Source organism: Thamnophis sirtalis, unplaced genomic scaffold, assembly GCF_051295495.1.
Source record: "Thamnophis sirtalis isolate CommonGarterSnake01/CBP01778 unplaced genomic scaffold, rThaSir2_p1.2 scaffold_4, whole genome shotgun sequence".
Classification (NCBI taxonomy): Eukaryota; Metazoa; Chordata; class Lepidosauria; order Squamata; family Natricidae; genus Thamnophis; species Thamnophis sirtalis.
The window spans coordinates 113186671-113197993 of record NW_028261384.1 but is presented as its reverse complement, the minus strand read 5'-3'; the positions used below and the strand labels follow the sequence as shown (position 1 = coordinate 113197993).

General features: G+C 33.8%; 1 protein-coding gene across 1 annotated transcript; it reads right to left on the bottom strand.

The window, feature by feature from the left end:
• Positions 1 to 959: 959 nt before the first annotated feature.
• Positions 960 to 10941, bottom strand: LOC106547884 (vomeronasal type-2 receptor 26-like). The gene is made up of 6 exons (XM_087714617.1): positions 10730 to 10941; positions 9800 to 10088; positions 8398 to 9240; positions 6368 to 6592; positions 4140 to 4266; positions 960 to 1894 (listed from the first exon to the last, which is right to left on the bottom strand). Exons 1-6 carry the CDS (start codon positions 10939 to 10941, stop codon positions 960 to 962), a joined length of 2631 nt encoding a protein of 876 aa, XP_087570743.1.
• Positions 10942 to 11323: the final 382 nt, after the last annotated feature.

Genomic DNA, 11323 nt, shown 5'->3' with positions numbered 1-11323 from the left:
TCCCCTCAGGGAAAAGGGCAGCCTATAAATAACAAATAAATTCAAATTCAAATTCAAATTTGTATACATTATTATTATATTATAATAATTTCTCTAATATCATATGTCAACTTACACATTTCAGTACATTCCATTGCTTATATCATCAATCTAATATATATGTATACAGTTATTATGCTTAGTAAACATTCATTGAATACAGCTATTATTACATACTAAATTTAAAATAAATTTATATTATGGCATTTTATTACATCATCATGGACTTTTAGATCCCTCTTTAAGCTCCGAGTTTAAGAATCGAAAAAAAGTTCTGATCCGGCCAAGCATTTAGAGGAAAGAGATTCTTAGTCCACAAATAAAAAAATGGAAAAAATAGAAGGAGAAAAAGGACCAGTCCAATTTAAAAGTAAGAGGCATTTGTAAAAATTCCATCCATAGAAAAGAAAAGAAATTAAAGGAAAAAAGATAACACAATAGTTTTAATTCAAGCTAATCCACTGCTTCTCTAATTATAAAATTTATCTCACCAATTTCAGCACACTCTCTCTCTCCTGCTCTGCTTCCATTGCAGGAAGGCTGTCCCAATCTTATGCAGCTTTGGCTGCTTCTCTTGTAGCTGAAAAAAAATCTCCGGGATTGGCTTTGCGATACCCCTGAGATCAGCAGGACATACTCTTCTCTATCACCATCTCTACGGGATGGTTTAGATCCAAAAAGGATCATCCAGTGACAGATTTCAACAGCAATCCAGGAGCTCCAAGATCACATGTTGCATTGTAGCGATGTCAGTGCCGGAAAACCTAAATACTTTCTGAGTGCACTGTACATATTCTAAGATGGGATAATTCTGATTTTAAGCATATTCCATTCATTCTTCATCTCCCAAAAATATTCATGACATAAATATAACATGAAAATAATCATAATTTTAAAAGAGAATCAACTAAGTAAAAATATTAAAAAGTTGAGTTTTGTGTGTTATTTCTATCATTATTTTTTCTCTTAATGAGTTGTTCCCTGTTGTTTAGGTCTGGCCTGACAATTATTATATAACATTTTGGGAAATATATACAACCCAGCAATCCAACACTAGAGGTCAAAATAGAAAAAACCTCCACAGCCACCATGTATTTACCTTTGGTGCTCAGGTAGGAAGGAACAAAGGAGAGCCACACACTACAGAAGATCAACATGCTGAATGTAAGACATTTGGCCTCATTGAAACTACTGGGAAGATTCCTAGAGAAAAAAGCTACAGTAAAACTGGCCACTGCCAGTAAGCCCATGTAGCCCAAGACACAGTAGAATATAATATCTGAGCCTTCATTGCAAAACAATATGATTTCCTCAATTTCTGAATGGGTGTCAATATCAGGGAAAGGGGGAAATGTGAACAGCCATACTGTACAGATGCTTGTTTGAATCAGGGAACAAGTAAGAACAATGTAGGTGGCCAGTCCTCTTCCCACCCATTTTCTCATCCTGGATCCTGGCTTGGTGGCCATGAAAGCCAGAACTACAGTGATGGTTTTTGCCAGCACAGAAGACACAGCCACTGAGAAGATGATGCCAAAGCTAATTTGTCGGAGGTGACATATAATATTTCCAGGTGCAAAGAGAAACTGCAGTGAGCAAAGGAAGCAGAGGAGGAGGGATATTAGTAGAACATAGCTGAGATTTCTGTTATTGGCCTTGACAATGGGAGTATGGTGATATTTCAAAAATGTAGCCAGCACTGCAAGTGTGCAGAAAGAAAGAAAAAGTGCCAGAATGACCAGACTTATTCCTATTGGTTCTTCATAGGACAAGAAAGATATTTTCTTGGGAAGACATGAATCTTTGTGCTTGCTTGCATATTGGTCTTCTGGACATTTAGAACAAATATACATGTCTGGAATGTAAATATATAATTTTTCTATGATTATTTTCTAAAATTATTTTGTAATTAGTTTTATTCATTTCTTTACTTTCAAATAATAACAAAAAAAAGAAAAAATGGAAAAGTTATCATTATAGCAGTAAATATCTTACCAACAAAAATCCATAGCAAATGCTTTTGCATTATAGGATTATTTTTATGTATTTATTTTATTGTTTTAAAAATAATAACAGGAACAGAAAAAAGAACTGTAAGAAAAAATAATTATGATAAAAATACATACTATCAGTTGCCAGTAACAACCAGATTCAAATCATAGAAGAATTTATTATTACAACTTGTACACAAGAATCTATTCAACTAAGAGTCAGGGTAAATTAATGCTAAATAAGGGTCAACAGAATTAGAGGACAGCAAGACTTGGGTCTCTTATGGTAATGCAACAACTTCAAACTGATGCCACCTTAATCCACCTTCCTATTTAACTCCACCTTCCTTTTTGCCTGCTCTCCTACACATATATTATCAACAAATATGCATAACAAATGCTTTTTCAAAGTGACAATGATACATTTAAGCAAAATAAAAAGTGGCAATGTTATTATTATTCACTTTGGTATTCAAACTCCTCTTGTTCAATTTACTTTCTCCTATTGTGTTTGTGACTTAATAAGGAAAAGTTAGAATGTGATTTTCTTTCTTTTAACATAGGTTGTTTTTTCATGTTTTTTTATGTGCCTTACATTTTATCTAAATATGTATTTTGTTTCTCATGTTTTATATGGGTAGAATTTTATATGAGTAGAATTTTATATGGGTAAAGTTTTATATGGGTAGAATGTGTAGATTTATTGAAAATAAAATCACTCATTAAAATAAAAAATCAGTATAGTGGACTATTTTGCTAGCACCTCATTTCTTTGGATTTTGTGAATTTTCTAAAACCTCTTCAGTCATGTTTTGACTAGGATAAAAGTGATCTCAATTAATGCAATTTCAAAGAATGTCTGTAACATTTCATCACTGTGTTTGGAATATGTGATGTTGTTATGGGATTAGTTTGCTATATTTATTCTGTTTTTATTTAGCATTACTTTGAGCCACAGGGTATTCTTGTATAAGACAGTTGACATATAATTTTATAAATTAATACAATAGAATAAAATAAATATATCCTAGGATAAAATTAAATAAATGTGTATAGTCACAAGTACAACAGATCCAGGGACGTGCAGTCACTAGAGGCCTGGCCTCACCAGTCATGAGGAAAAGGAAAGAATTTTAAATAATTTTTAAAAAATAATTAAAGCCAAGATAGTTGCTACCAGATTCACAGTGACTTGGAACAGTGCTTAGTGTTAACTATAGGAGGAGGCCAGAGAAATAGGGGCCTCCTGTGCATAAGCAATTTTTCACCTTTTAAGAGTTAAGCAAGAGTTAACAAGCAAAAAATTTCATATGCAAAGGAGGCATGTGTTCTCTCACCTCCTGTAGAGGGCATTTAAGAGGCTTTTTAGAGTTCTCTGGGAGCAACTAGCTCAGACTGACTCAGAGCTCTGGCCTTTCATGAGGGCAGGCAGAAGCAGAGTTGAAATCATCTCTGAAACAGCTGGAAAAAGTGCGTGTGTGGGGAGTGGGGAGGAATTCAAAAAGTTTGATCGGAAGGCAGCAGGGGAAGGGGAGGTATGGCAGATGAGCTGCTTTCAAGCCTTTGGAAAATATATCCAATCCAACTTCTGTGTTTGTGATTGTTTGAGAGTGAGTGAGTGAGAGAGGGATCCAATTTCTCTGTGTGCATGTGTCTGTTTGAGAGAGGGGGGAGGGAGGAAGGAGGGGGAGGGAGAAGAAAAAGAATGGGAAAACTTATTTTGCAAGGGGGGAAAATGCTGTCGCTTTAAATTGGAACTGAGACTGCCTGGCTGTGGAATTCTGGGAGTTGAAGTCCACAAGTCTAAAAAGCTGCCTCACCAGCAATAAAGCTGACCGCAAGTCACTGAACAGATCTTATAGTGGATAATTTGATACAGTTAAGGAAAGAGAGAGATAGACTGAAAGCATTAGTATTATTTTTATCAAATCCTTTAAATACCTGAATTATGTAAACCAGATCAAGATAATTTTTAATATATAGAAACAGTTATGTTAAAATCTAAATGGAGCAAGTAAATTTTCCTTACTTTGATATGTACAGTACTCTGTAGGCTACAGTATAGCCTGGTATGGTTTTAAGATAAGCTCTGCTTATAATGCTTCTTACCCTTCTGGCTTGAAATTTTTTCTTCAGGACATGGAAAACAGTCATAGCAGCAAAATGGCTTCCCTTCCTGCTTTTTCTTGAAATAACCAGGAAGGCAGCTCTCAGTGCAAACTGAAACAGGTAAGGTCTACCCAGTAAGTAAAGTAAGAAGGAAAATGTTAGCATTCAATCTGGTATTTGAAAAAAAATAGCTTAAAGATCTTAATGGATAATTTTCAAATTAGGGTGATAGTTTTTAGGATTTGCTTCTTTGTCATCAATGTCATCATCAAAGCTCTCCAAGAATGGACCGTTTTCCTGTTCCACTAATAGTATACATTTAGATATAAGTAGAATAGAACACAATAACAAGATTGTAAGGGACCTTGGAAGTCTTGTAGTCCAACCCCTTCACAAACAGTAGATCCTATACCATTTCAGACAAATGCTATCCAGGCTCTTTCTAAAAGCTTCCAGTGATGGAACACTCGCAATTTCTGAAGGCAAGCCATTCCACTGGTTAATTCTTCTCACTGTTTTCATCCATTGTTTCTTGCCTTGCCTTCAGGCACTTTGGAAAATAGTTTGATCCACTCTTCATTGTGGCAGCCCCTCAGATATTGGGGAACTACTATCATGTCACTCCTAGTTCTTCTTTTCACTTGATTACATATACTCAATTAAATTATTCTTCATATGTTCTACCTTCCTGCCCCTCTAATCATCTTTGTTGCTCTTTTCTGTATTCTTCTTCTGAACTAAGAAATATATTATGATCAAACTATGATGAAGTTAATTCAGTGGGGCTCATAACAATTGAAGTATTTTTTTCTAGTCACTTAACATATTCTAAAGGTTTATTTAAAAAATAGAATCTAATACTGGAATACAGTGAAAGCCTTTACAAGAGGACATCATATATATGAAGATGATAGAGATAAAGTAAGGCATTATCAAAAGAAATTGCGAAGTTTGAATCAAAATTCAGTTGCATGCTGTCTCATGAGCCAAATTCTGGAATGAAATATCATAATCAATTACTTTTGGAACAATGTCTGCAAAACAATTTATTACATTTATTATGTTTCTTCTTACTCTGCCCTTCAATCTCAACTAATGCAATCACCAAAATCTGGATGGGCACATCTAGCCCCATGCTCATTCTCTCCTGCAAGATTAAAGTTTTTATTGTTACAGGGTTGAGATGTAAAGGCAGAGATATCAGGGCAGGGCAGGGATAATTGTTAGAGGAAGATCTGGCTTTCATGAACAGTGATCAGAAATTAAACTTCTGATCACTGGTTCTTAGAAGATGATAATACTTAAAGCAACTTTATACAGAAGTTAAATAGGGGAAAGACAGAACCAAAGTGGTGGCAAATTTATGGGGGTTCATTTCGCTTCCCCATACTCATAGCCTAGATCTACCAACTCAGGAAACAATATTCCCAATCCATAATTCCTGCAGGAATTCCAAAAGGACACCATGGTTCCATGTATCTTAATTATAGATGAAATAATCTCATTTTTATTAAGATTTGTATTCATTTCACTAGAAATTCTTTATTTAGCAATGACTTATTTAAAATTCTTAATTTATATTTTTCCTCCTATATTTAATAAATCAATTTTGCATATTCATTATTATCAGATTAGAAAACTAAATTATCTACAGTGGTTTAATAGTACAAAGTAAAAGTACAGGCAAAGAGAAAGGTAAAGGATTATCCTGTTCAGTCATGCCTTACTCTAGGGTGTGGTGCTCATCTTTGTTTCTTAACTAAGGGAGCGAGCATTAACTGAAGGCACCTCTATGGTCATGTGGCCAGCATAAATATACATCAAGGTACACAGAATGCTGTTTCCCATTGAAGTGGTACCTATTTATCTATTTGTATATGCATGCTTTTAAATGGAGCCAACCTGTCAATATCACAAGGGTCTTCAACAAGTATGCTTGACATTGAATCTAGACCAACTCATTTAGCAGTATGTAAATTCATTTTTAAATTCTTAGTATAATTTGTTCTTCTAAACTTTTATTATTTTTTTCCAAATATATCATCAAGACTTCTTTCTTTTAAACATTTTAATGTTTTGTTCCTAAAATAAACCTCTCTGAATGATATTTCAAATAACCTGTGTTATAAATAAAAGCTAAAAATCATATTATTTCTATGTTAAATGACATAGTTATATATTTTTTGGATATCATTCTAGTCATGCAAGCAAAAACATTCAGAACCTACTTGGTTGAAAGAACTGTGCCAGGTGATGGCTTCATCATGAATAGCCATATTTTTCTCTTGAACCCGGGGATCCATCTTCCCCACTTTCACTCTATTGAAGGATTGATTTGGGAATGTGACCCAGTTTATAATATCAAATCCAACTATCAATTCCCTCCTGTCATCAAACTTAATTCTATCCCCAGCACTGTTATTAAAAGAGATCTCTTTCAGAAATTGGTGGAGCTGAATATCAATGAATACATAAATAGTAAGAAAATAGAATCAGTAATTAATATGCTATTTCTGCTAGCAGTTACATAACTGATTTGCAATTGCTACAACAACTTTTGAGGATATTTTATTTGCCCTCATTATGTAATGCATTCATTTAATCCAATTATATTATTTCAATATGCAAAGACAAACTAATTTTCTTACAGGAGCATCACCTTCTTTATATCCCAATTTAATTTAAAAGGATAATAAATTCGACATGGCCCAAAATTTTCTCATGCTAAAACATGCTGTCTAAAAACAATATAAACAATACAAATTATAAAAGTGTAAAGCCAACAGAGTTGAGTGGCTAAAAGAAAGAAGGGTATAATTTCCTGTCATATGGCAAAACCATATTTCTTATCTAGCAAATATTATTTAAAAACTGAACAAAATGCAATCAGCCTGAAACCAGAGTATGTAGGACTATCCTTGGTTTTTAAAATGTATGAGTGGCAAGAGTCAATTTTGTCCTTATTCCTATGACAACTGGAACTTCAAAGAATTGATGCAATGGGGGGAAATCACCACCAAAGAACCCTTGGAAGAGGAAGGAGGCCAAGATGAAGGGGTGGCCAGTTTGAGGCCAAGTGTCTCTCAAGTCCCCCACCTTGAATTCCATTGTCTCTTATCTATCACATATTTGTTTTGACCATTGGTAGTTCCAATTCTTGTAGAGAGCTTTAGCATACATTAAATCTATATTCTTTTGAACTTTCCATATTCCTGATTTCCTGCACTTGACATTTAGATTGAAAATGCAAACAGAATAGAAAACTGAAAAGTGAGGTAACAAAGGCCGCAGAACATGACTTTGACTGATGAAAAGGCATGAACAGTTACAAGTTACAAGGTGAATAAATAGAACAGATGATTGAGTTTAATAAAAAGCATACAAAAATGAAATGACCAAAAAAACCAACCTAAAGATAAAAGGATATTAGGAAAGCAGAAGCTAATATGGAGTCTTAATATTTATTGAAAGAAACAAAGTGTTTGTGTGTAAGAGCATCCATGTTACCTAAATGGAATGGGGAGTTGAATGTGATTGTGAAAGAGTCAAGAAGATCTAAATGAACATGAATTAAATACCAGTAAGGAATGAAAATAGAGAAGTTGAACCATTGAAAACAAATGAGAATCACTCACAAAAAGTTTATTAAGGAGTGAATGGAATGAGATAAAAGGAAAGATCAGAATTTCATGACAAAGGAATTCAAGGGGGAGGAAGCTAAGATGGTTTTAAGGACAGAAAGTTATAGAATAATACAGTGGATATAAATTAAATTTACTTTTATTCTCCATTTGTATTATATCTCTACCCCTTCATTATTTTGGTTTACTGTGATTTGTATGAAAAAAAATAATAGATTGTATATGGATGGCAGTTGTATGTACAGAGAGAAAAAGAAAAATGTTCAGTACCTGCTATGGATGTTCGTGAATACTCAGTTTCCCACCATTAAGCATTTCATTGTGGTTTTGTTCAATCTGCATGTCATGTAAAGCATGAGCTATAGAATAGATTGTAAAATGAAAACAAAGTAGTAATCTGAAAATCACCATAGCAATGTATGGAGCAGTACATGAGACTGAGAGGAAGCTGCGTTTGTTTGAAGGCTAGAAAGCTATGAAATGATATCATTGGTGTAAACCAGATTTACTTACTTTATATCTCATCCCTTCATTACTATGATTTATAGCAAAAAAAGAGTAGCTTGTGTATTCTTGAAGGTTTGAATGTAGAGTGAGAAAAAGTAGAAAATGTATACCTGCCAAGGTTGTTGCTCTTGAAAAGTCAGTTTCCTTCTGTTCAGCATTCCATTGGATTTTTGTTCAAGCTGCATGTCATGTAAAGCTTGAGCTACAGCATAAACTGCATTGTATATATTGTAACTGTGACCAGTCATGCTCATTTCATAAAAAGCACCTGGAACATTCTCCAGTTTCTCCCTCAGAGTGCAAATTTTACTATCTTTCTCATTCATCGAGGGACTGGGAAAGGCACATTCAAATGCATGCACCCACACATCTTTAATAAAGCCATCTTGTTTTGATGAGAAATGATCTCTTGCCTGAAAGAGCTGAAAGCCAGGAATTTCATTGGAGTGAAGTGAAAAGGACAGGGAACCATGAATATCTTGAATATCCCAGCTCCTTTGGTAAAACACTGATGCAACATCCATTTGGGAGGGTATGATCCATACTTTACCTTTTGGCTCCATAGACAAATCTTCCATTTTAGGAAGATGTAATAACAATCTTAGAAGCATAAGTGTTTTTTCATAGACTATTACTGCATTTGCTTTGCTGTTCATAGAAACATAAAATGTTTCTACTAGCCACTGCAGTTCCTTGAATAATGTACTGATATAAAATGGTCTCATTCTTTTAAAAAAGGCAATGCAAATGCCGTGAAGAGGAAAAGTTGAAACGGCCGTCCTAACAAATCTTCCATCATCATCTTCTCTCACAAGTATCCCAACCCAGGTCCACTTGAAATGAGCAAACAGTTGAAAAAGTCCTTGGTATATCATGTTTTCATCTGGGACCATCTGGTAAAAGGAATATGATTCACTATGATCCAGCATCTCTGGGTGTGACCCATATATAAACTACAGGAATAAGAAAATCATTAGGAACTTAGGGAAGAGAAATAAATGAAAAAATGTTTAATAAAATAGCATCCATACCAAAGGTACTTTAATTTCTGAGGTAATCCTCAAGCATCTAGCAAATTTCAGTTTCTGACATAACTTATTTTAGCAGCTTTATAAGAACAAAAATATTGTTTTCTATTCCTTCCATATCTGTTATTGATGATACTATGTTTTAGAGACATGCTTGAGTTTCAACTTGGTGTACTGGGATTCTCCAAATAATATTTTCCATGATACTTTTTAAATACATAACTTTAGATATTAATAAATTAAAGTTTAATTTGCTTTCAGCATAACCCTTTCTTATCAGCCTTAGAATCAGCCTTTTATTTTTATTAATTATTCATTATCTGTATTCTCTCAAGTTTTAATACGTTGGCTTTCTTTATGCAGTTAATTAATGCAAAGTAAGCACATGTCAATCACACACTACGTTTCCAAATTACACATATGTGAAAAGTTCATTAAAATCATGATGATTTCATAAGATCTTACAGTTCACCACATAACTTACCTGTGGAAGTTTGTAGATCCTCAAAATATCTGCCATATCAATGGAGATTTCAGAATAAAGAGCCCCAATGACTGAGACCAAGTTGTTCTTAATCCCACACTTATAATTGGGGATCATTCTTTTCAGAGAAGAAAAAAGTTCCATTGTGGCATGAAAAATCCATTTTCTACCATAATTGTCAAAAATATTGATGCCCAAAGTTATATTGGGCAAGATCTGAGGGTTTTCATTGATCTCTTTTACAGCAAATATCAAAGCCAAAATATGCTGATAAAACTTAGTTTGGACTCTGGAATAAAAATTATAGGTTATACAAGTAACTTGTGATACTTAACAAAAATGTTGCAACACATATGTGCTTCATCCAAATGTTTTGTTTTTGAAATCAATAATTCATGTGTCATTTATTAGGTGCAAGTTATGGCATTATGCTGTAGCCTGTATACTTTCTGAATGGCAAATAAGTTTCTGACAATACTTTTTTTTTCATAATCTGACTTAGTTGCAAGAACTTCGGATTTCTGACTTCATTGATAAAAAAGAATATACATTCTATGAACAAATCAGTGCACCTAAAAGGGGACTCATAATTACAGTGATAAAAATGCCCTAAAAATATCAGTATATCCTAGAAGTACTCCTGTAGAAACAAGGATTCTTTGAAGATCCTTTTATTTTATTTTTTTTCCCTATTAAAAATGTTGGTTCACTGAACTACAAGATTTCTGTGACATATTGTCATGATCCTCTAATATTCAGTAAGTAAATTGAAGTAGTTTACTTTAAGGATCCAGTATAAATTAAACAGGATGAAACATTTGAACTAGACAAATGATATACTTTTGTCACTGTAACTAATTGTGGTCTGTGTAGGATTTTCACAGATATAGTCTGGAATCTTTTGCACCACATGGTGAGGGGAACACTTACAAGACTTCACCATTAAATGAAAGATGGGGATCTTCCAAGAAGCTTTCTAGTTCTGTAGGCATTAACATAAGAGAACTAATGGCACCAATGATGAAATCACCAGGTTGGAAATAGTTGTGAGAAATAGGGAGAGGATCACCAATAATGCATTTTCCCATGTAACATATCCAAATCATATGAGATAAAAGCAAGAGGAAGAGGATCATGGTCATTATGTCAAATGTATATCTACAGCAGAATTTGTCTACCAATGATTAAAAATCTCCAAAAATATACTATTCTTTTTGGAGCCTGACTACATCACCATCACACTATTCACATATATTCTAAAACCTTGAATTCACCTTATTAAAATAAACCTGATAGTATTTAATCTGTTTTTACTCTCAAGCTATAGATGAGGAGGTATTGCTAATACTGATATTTTTCAAAGTGTCTCAGTCCTTGTTGGTTATAAGTTTGCCAAAGCAATGTCAGCAACAGCAAAATTAATAACAGTAGTTTTGATAATTACAGATGCCGGGAAGAATTACATTTCCATTTCTCCGTGATACTTGAAGCTTTTTTTTCCATCTGTACATCAAAAAGCAGGTG